General features: G+C 35.1%; 2 protein-coding genes across 5 annotated transcripts; both read left to right on the plus strand.

The window, feature by feature from the left end:
* The first annotated feature begins 2,446 nt into the window (after positions 1-2,446).
* ATTPS6 (UDP-Glycosyltransferase / trehalose-phosphatase family protein) lies at positions 2,447-7,047 on the plus strand. Of its 3 annotated transcripts, none has more exons than XM_022053984.2 (4): positions 2,447-2,632; positions 3,308-5,443; positions 5,527-5,800; positions 6,565-7,047. In XM_022053984.2, exons 2-4 carry the CDS (start codon positions 3,417-3,419, stop codon positions 6,844-6,846), a joined length of 2,583 nt encoding a protein of 860 aa, XP_021909676.2. In that variant the 5' UTR covers positions 2,447-2,632; positions 3,308-3,416; the 3' UTR covers positions 6,847-7,047. The 3 variants fall into 3 exon arrangements, with proteins under 3 accessions (XP_021909676.2, XP_088070162.1, XP_088070161.1); XM_088214036.1 differs by having other exon boundaries at positions 3,312-5,443; XM_088214035.1 differs by lacking the exon at positions 2,447-2,632 and having other exon boundaries at positions 2,656-5,443.
* Positions 7,048-9,732: 2,685 nt separating this feature from the next.
* On the plus strand, positions 9,733-13,814 carry LOC110823897 (MAC/Perforin domain-containing protein). 2 transcript variants are annotated; one of them, XM_022054395.2, is made up of 6 exons: positions 9,733-10,352; positions 10,549-10,790; positions 11,763-11,955; positions 12,105-12,179; positions 12,339-12,522; positions 12,626-13,814. In XM_022054395.2, exons 1-6 carry the CDS (start codon positions 10,110-10,112, stop codon positions 13,486-13,488), a joined length of 1,800 nt encoding a protein of 599 aa, XP_021910087.2. In that variant the 5' UTR covers positions 9,733-10,109; the 3' UTR covers positions 13,489-13,814. The 2 variants fall into 2 exon arrangements, with proteins under 2 accessions (XP_021910087.2, XP_021910088.2); XM_022054396.2 differs by lacking the exon at positions 9,733-10,352 and having other exon boundaries at positions 10,651-10,790; positions 11,699-11,955.
* Positions 13,815-14,347: the final 533 nt, after the last annotated feature.

Below are 14,347 nucleotides of genomic sequence, written 5' to 3' on the forward strand. Positions count from 1 at the left end.
GTTCGGCATGAATTACTGTTTTGCTTGTTTGTATGTGAATTGATGATGCTGACTGAGGAAAAGGAAAATGAAAGATTGTGTAGACTGATAATCGTATTATGGGGGTCAGCCTGACTAGATATCCTGGGAGATGGTGGACGGACCAGGTCCGTAGGGAACCCTACCGGGATTGTGGTCTCACATGCCGGACGGGGTATGGAGATCTTATGGTTTTGGCGCCCATACCGGACGGGGTATGGGGACGGCCCGTTTCACCCTCATACCGGACGGGGTATTGAGGTTCATGGTTTTGGCGCCCATACCGGACGGGGTATGGGGACGGCCCGTTTCACCCTCATACCGGACGGGGTATTGAGGTTCATGGTTTTGGCGCCCATACCGGACGGGGTATGGGGACGGCCCGTTTCACCCTCATACCGGACGGGGTATTGAGGTTCATGGTTTTGGCGCCCATACCGGACGGGGTATAGGGACGGCCCTGGAAACTGATTATGAATGTTAAAGGTTAACGGGTAGCGGAACCCCTATGGACCCCCACGGATACTAGTAGGCTGGTAAATGAGAAAAAGATATGTTGTACAATGATTGAATTACAAGAGGCGTGATAAGTGTTATGTTTTACAGCTTATATTATTCAATGATTATGATAATGTTATTGTTTTTCTTATATTGTTTTCATAAATTCCACCAAGGTAAGTGGATGGTAAAGGTTTTCATGTTAATAAACGAGTTTGTTGTAAATTATGCTCCATTGGTCTTTTTTTATTTTTCTACCCACCTTTACCTCCGTGACGGTGAGATATCGTGATGTTCTTATTGGGCTAGTGTAGCTCACTCCTTATTTAACCATTTCAGATCAGGAAGACATGGTTCCCGAGCCCGTTCCGCAGGAGGACGACGAAGGGGATGCCTAGAGACTCTGTAGTCATACTCATAGTTTTATTTTCGAGTTTCTCTCTTAGTTAGTTTAATCTTTTATATTTTAAGTACGTTTTTGGTTTTTCGTGTAAGGGATGTTAACTGAAATTTTGATCTCGCTTCCGCATTCGATATATTTAAATACTCATTTATTTTTAATATTTCCGGGGCCGTTACAGAAGAACTTGAAGACCATCCATTTGTTGTATGTGTAAATTAATTTCTCAATTGCGATCTAACTATGTAAAGACATATTCTCGAGGCACATCTAATTATGTATTAGTTTGAGTTTTATTTGTATTAAATGGATCCCAAGAGATGCTAATGGACCTACTAGTACTAATTTTCATTAAAAAAAGAAATAAACACCGGTGTTAATTAGACTTTTTTGATTCATTGGTAAAAATTCAAATAATCATGTGAAAAGCAAATTGAAAATGTGTTTTAATATTTATTAATCACCTGAAATTGTAAAGATTACAGCATTAATAACTAATTAATCACAACAGTCACATCTTATATTTAAATAATAACAAAAACATGAGGCTGATTGCCTTTAAATGATGTGTCCAAATCAAATATGCAACATTTAATATATACTTGAAAGAGTAAAAAGCATTTGGTAAGGGATAATGGAATATGGGCCATGCAATAGTTTGCGATATGATCAAACATATAAATTAATATTATCCTTTTCAAACAATATAAATTCATTAATTAATTCTTAATTAATCTCTATAATTATCCTGTTTGGTATGAGATGCAGGTTTAAAGTGATGAAAAAGTATCTTTGACTTTTAGTTAATGTGACCTACTTAATTATAAATTAAAAAAAAAAAAGACAATAATTATTAGTAAATAATTGCTTTAGAAACCATTGACTTATTTTATCTTCTTCTTTCTATAGTCCCCGCCTACATAAACGTAAATGTTGTGTATCTTTTTTAGTGTACATACATTATTTTATTAATTAAATCGTATATAATATAATATTTTAACAAAAATATATAAATAAAAAAAACATAATTAATAAATATTGGGTAATTATGTTGGGGTTAATGAAACTTAATACTTGCTTTACGTCTCCTAATTTTGATTTGCAGTGATTGTCAGGACACCCGTATTTTTTTGGTTTTAGTTTTGTCGGGCAACATCCGGTAAACCGGTCGATAAACCGGTTCGCCAATCTCGAGGTTCTCCACTTCGAATTGAAGCGATGAGAAATTTGCCACGTAACCTCGTCGAGCTTGTCCCTACGAATAGTATTTGAACACGTGGAAGACACAAGAGCCGTCCAGCTGTTTTAAGACAAGAACCCGTCCGATGTGGGTCCCACCTGGCTCGTGTTGCCTCGTGGCGGACTCAACTAAGAAGACAAAGGATAAGATCAGAAGGGCACACTCCTTAGCTGTCCGAGTGTACATGTGAGTCATCTCCTGACCGTTGGATGAAGAACACCACCACGAGGAGTGCTCATCGGACGGTCTGTATTTTTCTCGTAATCTGTTTTATGGGTTTAAGTTGGGTTAGGTCATGGTTGGGAAGGGAAGATCTGTTGACCCCCAGAGGAAATTGAAATGAGAGTTGTTTAAAACACGTATCGTCTATTTATCCCTTTGTGTGTTCTTTCAGTTCAGAGGTGGTGTTTGTGAGACACGGATTTTTCAGATCGCTACTGTTAGTGAGCTTCAAAAAAAGAAAAAGAAACAAAAAGGTCTGAGCTTTTTTATGAGTTAGCTCCCATGAAAATATCTAATTTCTAATGTCTTACCCTTTTCTTCTTCTTCTTCTTCTTCTTCTTAAAGAAAGAAATATCTAGATATTCAGTTATGGATGATGAATTTCTCAACTTTAAAGAAAATGGGTTTTCCATTTTTAACATTTACTGGGAAAAGTTTAGTTAGTTGGACTACTAGTTGTGATTTTTTAAAGAAAAAATTTGATTTTTTTGTATGTTTTACTTTGATTTGAGTTGGTTCTGATGAACAGTGAGTGCGTGTGACAATCTCTAGTGGGATATTTTGCTTTTGGGTTTTGCAGTATATTTCTTAGTTGTGTAATCTTGAATCTATTCCATTCTCTCTCTCATCTTTTTTATTTTTCTTCTTTCTCTGCTTTATCTGGATAGCAAGAAAACTTGGGGGTTTTATCCACCCCATGTTTCTTGATTCACTTCTCACACGCTTAATCTTCGTTGAACTTTCCTTTTCTTAACCTGCCAACCACTCTTTACTTCCACTAAATCTGCAATCCTTTTTACTTATTTTGTTCTTCTACTTATACTGCAACTAGTCTTTGACCTATGCTTTATAGCCTACTCTTTATGAATTTCTTATATGTAGCCATTTTGATTCCTTCAGTAACATTCTTTTCTTCAAATTTGAAAAAGGTAGGGACTACTGGAATTCTACGTGTTAATGGGGGTCTGCCTGCATGTTCCAATAGTGAAGAGTGAGGGTTTTGATTAGTTAGATTCTTCCGTTGTCGGCAAGTGAGAAATGGTGTCAAGGTCTTATTCGAATCTTTTGGAGCTTGCTTCTGGTGAGTCTCCATCTTTTGGCCGAATGAGCCGGCGGCTTCCCCGGATCATGACGGTCGCCGGGATTATCTCCGATCTCGATGATGATCCATCGGAGAGCGTCTGCTCCGACCACCCATCATCGTCCTCCTCAACAGCCCACAAAGAACGGATTATCATTGTAGCCAATCAGCTGCCGATAAGAGCACAGCGAAAATCGGATAGTGGTAGCAGTGGTAATAGCAAGGGCTGGATTTTCAGCTGGGATGAGAATTCACTCCTCCTCCAACTGAAAGATGGATTAGGAGATGATGAGATCGAGGTGATTTACGTTGGTTGTTTGAAAGAAGACATCCATCCCACTGAGCAAGAAGAAGTTTCACAAATCCTGCTGGAGACTTTCAACTGTGTGCCAACTTTCTTGTCGCCGGAGCTGTTTAGCCGGTACTATCATGGGTTCTGTAAGCAGCAGTTATGGCCTTTATTTCATTACATGTTGCCCTTGTCGCCGGATCTCGGTGGCAGGTTTAATCGATCTTTGTGGCAAGCTTATGTGTCAGTAAATAAGATTTTTGCTGATAGAATCATGGAAGTGATAAACCCAGAAGATGATTTCGTCTGGGTACATGATTATCATCTAATGGTGTTACCAACTTTCTTGAGGAAGAGGTTTAATAGGGTTAAACTAGGGTTTTTTTTGCACAGTCCTTTCCCTTCATCAGAGATTTATAAAACATTGCCTATAAGGGAGGAGCTGCTGCGTGCCCTGTTGAACTCGGATTTGATCGGGTTCCACACCTTTGATTATGCACGCCATTTCTTATCTTGCTGTAGTCGAATGCTTGGTCTTACTTATGAATCGAAAAGAGGGTATATAGGCCTCGAGTATTATGGTAGAACTGTTAGTATCAAAATTCTACCAGTTGGGATTCACATGGGTCAGCTTCAATCGCTGTTGAGCCTACCGGAGACTGAAACAAAGGTTGCAGAACTTGTTAAGCAGTATTGTGATCAGGGCAGGATAATGTTACTTGGGGTAGATGATATGGACATATTCAAGGGAATAAGTTTGAAGTTGTTAGCAATGGAACAGCTACTTATGCAACATCCGGAGTGGCAGGGGAAAGTAGTGCTGGTTCAGATTGCGAATCCGGCTAGGGGCCGTGGCAAAGATGTCAAAGAAGTGCAGGCTGAGACGTATTCAACTGTAAAGCGGATCAATGAAACATTTGGGAGACCTGGCTATAATCCTGTAGTATTAATTGATGCACCCCTTAAGTTTTATGAGAGGATTGCCTATTATGTTGTTGCAGAGTGTTGTTTGGTGACTGCTGTTAGAGATGGAATGAATCTCATACCTTATGAATACATCATCAGTCGCCAAGGGAATGAGAAATTGGATAAGCTTTTGGGCTGGGAACCATCTACTCCGAAGAAGAGCATGCTCGTTGTCTCTGAGTTTATTGGCTGCTCGCCATCCCTTAGTGGAGCTATTCGAGTGAATCCATGGAACATTGATGCCGTAGCAGATGCAATGGATTTTGCCTTGGAGATGGCAGAACCAGAGAAGCAACTTAGGCATGAGAAACATTATAGGTACGTCAGCACGCATCATGTTGGCTACTGGGCAAGGAGTTTCCTTCAAGATTTGGAAAGGACATGTCGGGAACATGGTCGAAGAAGGTGCTGGGGTATTGGCTTTGGCTTGAGTTTTAGAGTTGTGACACTTGACCAAAACTTCAGGAAGCTCGCAATGGAGCACATAGTATCGGCTTATAAACGTACTAGAACTAGGGCAATACTTCTCGACTATGATGGTACATTGATGCCACAGGGTTCCATTGATAAGACTCCATCTGCTAAAGCCATTGATATCTTAGATAACTTAAGCGGAGATAAGAACAATATGGTTTTCATTGTCAGTGCCAAAACTCGAAAGACTCTTGCTGACTGGTTTGTTTCTTGCGAGAATGTGGGAATTGCTGCGGAACATGGCTACTTCCTGAGGTAGATTTAACATCTCGAAGTTTCATAGTTATAGTCTTATGAAACCATTTGTTTGACTTGAATTGTTAACGATTCGCTTTCAGACTGAGACGGGATGCAGAATGGGAAACATGTGTGCCAGTGGCAGACTGTTCATGGAAGCAGATTGCTGACCCTGTGATGAAACTTTACACTGAAACAACCGATGGATCAACCATTGAGGATAAGGAAACTGCACTTGTCTGGAATTACGAGGATGCTGATCCTGATTTTGGGTCATGCCAAGGTAAGGAGCTCCTTGATCATCTTGAAAGCGTGCTTGCCAATGAACCAGTTACAGTTAAGAGAGGGCAGAATCTGGTGGAAGTTAAGCCTCAGGTTTGAATCACATATCTGCCTATATAGTTTGTATTCAGTTCAAGTGTCTAATCCACATTTAATTCTTTACTAATTCCGTGACTAAATTTTTCCTTTGGTATATTTGCACATGCCTGTTAAGATTGACTTTCGGTCTAATACCGCGGTCTAAATGGTAGGATGAGTTTTTCATGCCACTCTGTCTATGTATGTCTTGGGTTTGACTGAAGCTCTGCTTAATTCAACTTAGTAAATTCTTAACCAAAATTGGGTTTGCTTCCTTGAACCATGTTAGTTTTAGTTTCAGTTTGCAAGAGGTAATTGGATTGACTTGGGAAGAATTACCTGAACTTCTGGCTTGCAACAGTGCTGGGTATTATCTTAGTCATATCCCCCTAGCTCAGGTATTAAATGATCAGGAAGTGAAAAGAGTAATAAAGGAAAGAAACTAAGTTGATGCATGCCTGTAATTGGAAGTATGTATGTACAGCTATAAGATAACAACACAAATGGCACTAGGGTCGCATACTTTCTAAAATTTTGTGGATGCTGTTAATTGTTTCACCCTTTAGTGAGAATGGACATTGCGTGTCAAATGGAAGAAGAAAGAAAATTCGCTGACTAGTCATAGCTAATTTGGTTTGCTTTCACTTATTCCAACTAAAATGTAGCTACTGTTGTTTTTCCTTGAGCATCTCAACCAGGTAGTTTTCTTTCCGGACCATTGCATTTTGTCTCAACTTTTAGAAGTTTGCTTACTGTAAAATTTTCTCGTTCTTATGCAGGGCGTAAACAAGGGACTTGTTGCAAAACGACTTCTTTCCACAATGGAAGAGGCGGGCATGTCACCAGATTTTGTTTTGTGCATAGGAGATGATCGGTCTGATGAGGATATGTTTGAGGTGATCAGCAGTTCCGTCCCTTCCCTTGATCCGAGGGCCGAAGTGTTTGCATGTACTGTTGGTAAGAAACCCAGCAAAGCTAAGTATTTCCTGGATGATACAGCAGAAATTGTTAGGTTATTGCAGGGGTTGGCTTCAGTTTCGGAACAATTGTTTGGTATTTAAAATTAAAAAGGAAAGGGAAGGAAAGATTTGCTTTTGTGCTTTTAAGAATTTACCTTGAGTGGCTTGGCTTTCGATGCCTTTCTCTCCGTTTTTGCGATGTAAATTAACTAAGAGAAACTCTGAAACTGGATCAATGTCCAATAAAGTTGTAAATATGTGATTGTGTCTGGTTTACAGCAGTTGAAGATGGATTTTTTGTGATCTGGCCTTTTTCTACCAAAATCTTTGAACTCTTTTTTTACTTTGGTAAGACAATTAACTTTCAGTTCCTTGATTAGCTGTGATACGGAGTGTTTTAATCTTTTTTCTGTATTCTCTTATTGCCTTTGCTATTAAACTTGTCTGGTAATTTTATGGGGTTTTACTGCCGGAGCTGGTAAAACCTTCTTGCAGATTTACAGCCTAATGCAGTCACTGTTGGGTTTTCAGGGGAATTTGTTTCTCTTCTTGGGGCTTCCTTGAGTAAATTTAAATTTCTCTCTACTGTTTTCTTATTTTGGGCATTAGTTAAAAGAATAAAAAGCATCCAATCTGTTTTCTCCCTTTTCTTGGATACCTATACGTATATCCATAAATCTGTATTATCCATATCCACTGAACATTTTTGTAGCTTTATTTTTGTCTTATAGCCGTTGGCCGCATTCATCTTCTTTAGGGTTATTGTTTGAGAGAAGATTGTTTGTTTTGTTTAACTTGTTAGGATGAGAAAATATAAAATGATTTTTATTCAATCAAAATGAATTTTTATTTTAATCAAAAGTGATGCGTATACATAATAATCTACGGTATTTATATTTATTATTATTATTTAATTATGAATTAATTTTTTTGTTCATAATTTTATTTATAATTTTAAATTATTACGTGTATAGTATGCTTATATATTTAAAATAATTAGATTATAGTTAAGATAATTTTTTTTAAAGAAAACTTAAAAATTAATTCGGACTAATTAATAATAAGTTAAAATTGTTATTTATCATCTTTTGGGTTTTTCCCATCTTTCACACTAACCTGCAAGCAAGAGAGTTTAAGACCAACAGCCAAAAGTCCCAGTCAGCCAGTTGGCTCCACGCGTACTCTTTGCTGTATATTTGATTATTATTACGACACCTCCTGTCGACAACGTGCACGTCGGTTTCCGGAGTCTATAAAATTGTGATTAATCTTGGAGCTCTTCCCGTTGACCAACGGTAGTTTTGACTTTTTTACAAACAGCGTTACGGTTAACTGCTTGCTCGTGACATAATCGTTGAGATTTTTTTTTTTTTTTTAATAAATATTATAATTATCGATATTTGAATTGTAATTATGAAATTATTACAGAAAGCATCATGATTCTTCTTTCCTTATATTTTAATTATTATTATTCTCGGGTAGTAGCTATATTATTACTCCTATAATTCTCAATTAATGGTCTGGTCAATTTTGTTTTGGAGATTATTCGGTCAATTTTAGAAAATCAAATTATTATATTACAAGTTAATTAAGGCATAATTATCCATTATTCAACATGACCCAATATATTTTTAATTTATGTGTATAATTTAAGGCACAAATGGATTGGAGTAAACATCATTATTTGTTAATTAAATAATTTAATTTGACGATTTGCTAATGCAAAACCTCTTGATTATGACAAATTAACATAAACAACAAATTTACCTTAACAATTTTTGTGAGCCTAAACGTAAGTGTATGAACTTTTCACATGTTATTTAATAATTTTAAGCAATTAAGCACTTTAATTTTCAAACATGTAATTTAAATTTTATCTATATATATACATAAATATCGTATGATAGACAGAAGAAATTTACAAGAATTACCATTTTTTTGACATACTTTTTCAAATATATTTTGTTCCTTTATCATGGTAATTAAAATTTAGATTTTATATATATATGTATATTTATTTTAGTTGTTAATATTTAATGTTGATGTAATATTATGACGTTACTTAAGACGTCTACGTGACACTATATTTGACATTAATTATTCATAATGACAATTTGGAATTTAATTGAAGGAAAAAAAAATCAGACACTTAACAATGCATTTAATTATTTTCTAAAGTTCAAAATAAAATCTACAAGATCAAGATAGCCTCTTGGTATATATATCATTGGTTTTTTTTTTTTTTTTAATTTTCCCTTTGAAAGGTGCAAATTGTTATAGTACAAATAATTGACTCAAAAAAATCCATACTAGTCCTTATTGTTATTTTTAATTCTAATATAACTCGTACTTAATAATTTTATAAAAATTAATTAGTTTATAAAATTAACATATAAATTTTATGAAATTAACTTATTTGTAATTTACACGTAATTTTATGTCAAATTAAAATAATATATTATGTAATTTATTTATAATAAAAAAAACCCTTTAACAAATTATTTGAATTTATTTTAAAGACAATATGAAAATCACAAAATCTTTAAATTTTATGAAAATAATTGAATGGTTATAAAGATTATGTTTAATAAGTCTCTAAAAAATAGAAACAAGTAAATTTTATGATTTAATAATGTTTTTAACGTATTAAAAAAGAAATTAACATAAGCCACATATTTAATCTGAAGTTCCTAAGCATTGATATTTATTTTGTACGTATGGTGCAAAACTCATAATTCTCCATTAAAGCTTCTTAATTGACGTGGAACCGTGGGAGAAAATAACCCTCTTCCCTCGGGCTTCCTCCAGTCTATCTCCCTAAGACATAAGCAACTTAAGGGAGTGTTTGGTCGGTCAATTTCAGATCTTAATTTGTCACCTACTCACTTCAACTTGTGTGAATGCTTTCCCAAACACAACTTATAAAATGATTCTGGCTGTTGTCTAATTGAGCACATCAAGAGAGAGAGAGAGATCGAGAGAAAAGACAATATATAGAGACTGAGTCAAAGATTACCTCAAGAACCAAAATTTAAACCAGAGGAAACTTCCCATGTTTACATTATTCCGTTTCCTATCTTCTCTTCATACTTGTCCTCTACTTCACATATATATATGTGTGTGTGTGTATATATATATTATAATACGATGAAAATGAGAACCCAACAAAAAATAATGCCGACTTGACATCTTCTCCAATAATCGTACTTGGTCTTATTATTAAACTCCAAAACGTTATACCTCTATCATTCTTTTGCGTGGTTAACTTGCTACCAATATATATATACACGCAAAATATCATATTTATATATATTCAAAGAGGAAGAGAAGAGCTAAAGAGAAAAGATCTCATCAGCTTTGCTGAGATGAGCAACGTTGGATCAATAGTGGAGAGGGCTGTAAGCAGCCTAGGCAAAGGATTCGATTTGACATCGGATTTTCGGCTCAAGTATTGCAAAGGACAAGAAAGATTGATTTTGCTTAACGAAACAGAGAAACGAGAGATCGTAGTTCCCTCCTTTGGTGTCGTCAAAGATGTTCCCATCGATATCAAATGCGATAAAGGCGATCGTCTTCGATACCAATCCGATATACTCGAGTTCCATAAGGTACCTTTTTTTTTTAACTCTCTGAGTTTATAATGATTGAAATCGTCAGTGATGTTCCGTCGGTAAAATATTTTTGGTGGTAAATATGAGAACTTTTCATTTTCTTGTTGATTTTTCTACTAAATCTATTACTTCTTTTTACATTGATGGAAGTTGTGGATGATGTTTTCGTGGGTACAAATATTTTTTGTGGCAGATGTCGGAGCTTTTCAATCGAAAAGCGGCAGTGCCAGGGAAAATACCGTCGGGATCGTTCAATGCCATGTTTGGCTTCGATGGAGGTTCGTGGGCGAGCGATGCGGGAAATATAAAGTATCTAGGTTTTGATGGATATTTCATCACTCTGTTTAATGTTCATATCGATCGTTTTCCGCTTGTGCTGTCGGATGAAGTCGTCGATGCAGTTCCTTCTACCTGGGATCCTCGTGCTTTGGCAAGGTAACTTTCATCTCTCTTTAATTCCTTCTTCATTTTTAATTTTCTAAAATAATTTTTAAAAGTAATTTTACTAAATGTTAATAATTTTTCCATGCATTATAGTATAATTTACAAATATAAATGTACAGAATTAATGTATGTATAGATAAGGTTCTGGTTTGTTTGGAAAATTACAAAAAATAAAAAAAAACGTAGCTAATTGATGTAGGATGAAAACAATGGGTTTGACTTTGTATTTAATAGTAATATTATTATTATTTTATATTGATTAATCCTTTTCACATTTTTAAATTAAGACCAACCGTAAAGAGTAGGTAACCAGTAGGTTTCCAATTCCTGCCAACCATTTTGCTCATTAATACCAATTTTTGGCCAATTGGAAAATATAATTAGGTCAAAAATATCAGCTGTTTTAATTCGGATTTCATCTGTTTCTATAATATTAAAATACATGCATGTACCTCAAATATTCATTAAAAATAATATGTTCGTTATTTTCCATATTTTAGGGTTAAAATTATTATAATTCGCTGGATTTTTAAAAAGAGAAGATAGATATAATTACTTATTTAATCATAATTAATTAATTATAATCCATCATTGGGTAAGGTCAAATATTGACTTTAGATCATGCAAATTAAAATGCACATCTGTTCCATTTCAATGGTATACGTGTTGTTTTTTCAGTCAAAGAAGCTGGTTTTTAGTCACAGTAACAAGCTTTATTTTTTTAAGTCAAAAAAGAAAAATTCTCCGCCTCCATTTCATTTCAACCTATTAATAATAATAAAAAAAAAAGGATAAAATTGAAGAATCTCAAGAATTCCTGGTTTCTCACGCGGTTTTTTTTTTTTGGCGTAATTATTACTTCATTTAAATTTAAAATTAAAAGAAAAATGTTCTAGCAGATGACTCAACTCAAAGTCGTAACCATGTTGTGATCGTAATATTGACGTCAGCGAAATTTGACAGATTCATAGAGAAATATGGGACGCATGTAATTGTGGGTCTGAGCGTTGGTGGACACGACGTCGTTTTGGTGAAGCAAGAGAAATCATCGAACCTGTGCCCCTCCCAGCTCAGACAACATCTTGATGACCTTGGTGATCAATTGTTCACCGGCGCCTGCACCTTGAGACCCAACTCTAAAGAACACAGAAACAAGGTTAATTATTCTTTTTTTCTCAAAGCTTGAACCCTCGAATTTTATTGCAGAAAATTACCATCACATTAACTGAACTAAATATTCTTAATATTAATTTTCTTAATCTTAATCCTTAATTAATCATAAATTTATAATTAATGTTTATGCAGGTGCCAGAAGCTTTTAAAGTGTTTGACCCGCAAAATATTCCATTCAGTAGCTTCTCTACCGTCAATAAAAAAGATGTAAGTCCCATTACAAACGTTATAAAATTTTAGGTAATTACAAATTTGAACTCATATAAATTCTTATAAAATGAGAAAGTAATTATTATAGTTTTTAAATACGTAAAAATGGATTTGGGAATTGATAAAATTAAAATTTTAGTAGGTGGATTATTGCAGGGAATAACAGTAATATGCTCCAAAAGGGGAGGAGATCTAATGGCCAGAAGCCACTGCGAGTGGCTTCCCACAGTTTCATCAATGCCGGACGCCGTCCATTTTAGCTTTATCCCTATCACTTCTCTCCTCAACCGACGCCCTGGAAAAGGCTTCTTGTCTCACGCTATCAATCTTTATCTTCGCTGTAACTCCTCTTTCTCTCTTGTTAATGTCTTCAACAACAAACTTTTTTTTATCTACTCTTTTTCTGTAATTAATTTCTTGATTCTTCTAATGGGATTTTGCAGATAAACCTCCATTGCATGATTTACAGTATTTTCTCGACTTCCAATCACACAAAATTTGGGCTCCAATCCACAACGATCTTCCTCTTGCCGCCGCCACTAACAGAGCCGGTGCCGGTTCATCACCGGCTCTGCAATTAAACTTGATGGGTCCTAAACTCTTTGTTAACACCGCTAAGGTTACATCTAGAAATCTACCCGTCACGGGGATGCGATTGTACCTTGAAGGCATGAAATGCAATAGATTAGCAATTCATCTTCAACATTTATCAAATCTCCCAACAATTCTCAGAAACAAGATAGACGACGACGTACAGTTCTGGCGAGGATCGGAAGACATGGCCGATGTTCGATACTTGGAAGCTATACAGAGTAAAAGGTTTTCCCACGTCAGTACAGCTCGCGTTAAGTACAACCCAAGCTGGAGTGACCGAAATGACGTCGTCTTCATTGTAACCGGAGCTCAACTCCATGTCACGAAACACGAATCCAGGACTGTTCTCCATCTCCGGCTTTTATTCTCCAAAGTCTCAAACGCCTTCATTGTGCAGTCAAATTGGGCTGAAGGGGCTTCGGAGTTCTCACAGAAATCTGGGATATTCTCTGCATTTAGCATGTCTATTTCGGGGAATCCTGTTAAGGCGAAACAAGAGGCAGTAGTCGTGGTGGATTCCAGTGTGTTCCCTACCGGACCTCCGGTGCCGGTACGGACAAATAAGTTGTTGAAGTTTGTAGATACGTCGCAGCTGTGTAGGGGTCCGCAGGACAGTCCTGGACATTGGCTTGTGACCGGAGCAAAGCTGGAACTGGAGAAGGGGAAGATTTGTTTGCACGTGAAATTCTCTTTGGTAAACATGTATAGATGACGGAGTAAAAAAGGTGAGGAAGTGAATGGATTTTCATGATTTTGAACAGAGAGGCAGCAGAATCTGGTGGAGGAAAAGGGAAAATGGTGTAAAAAAGAAAGAATAGAAGCTGTCAATTTGCAGGTACTTATTCATAGAGATTAGCAAAAAATTAATTAAGATTTTGTTTTTCTCTTTTTATGCATATACAAAATGTATATGAAATGTTTTTTCTTATAAAAAAGTTGAGGGAATGTATATATATTTTTTTAAGTAAATATATATGTTTGGTGACACATATATATATATATCTATTATAATACAATTTTTATATAATTTAATTGGAATTCATATTTTTTTTTTTATTATAGTGGAAGAAACTTAGTAAATATATAGTTAATGACTTTTACACATATTTGAATACTTACTGAGGTTACCATCATCTTTCTTCAGTTGCTCTGTTATGTTATTTTGAAATTAGATATGAGACTCATATAATTTTTAATATAATTTGGAAATTCAAATAGACTGAAAATCAATAAACTTATACTTAAAAAATAAAGTTATATACATTTTCTTATCACTCAATTTATCGCTTACTTAATTAAAAAGTTCATGTACTTTTGTAATTTTTCTATTTAATCTTTTTTATGTTTTTTTATTCTGTTTAATCTCCTATACATATAATTTTTTTTTAAATAGACACTCAAAATGAATATTTATTAAATAATTGTTAGCTAATGCCACATGGCCTGTTTATATAGTATTGACCGACCACACATTGATATATGAAAATTTTTATAGCTTCTACAACTTTTTTTAATTTATTCTGTTCTTAAAAAAATTACAAATGAAAAAAGAATAAAAAAAATTAAATCAC

The sequence above is a fragment of the Carica papaya genome, chromosome 2 (assembly GCF_054855325.1).
Source record: "Carica papaya isolate Zhongbai chromosome 2, ASM5485532v1, whole genome shotgun sequence".
NCBI lineage: Eukaryota > Viridiplantae > Streptophyta > Magnoliopsida > Brassicales > Caricaceae > Carica > Carica papaya.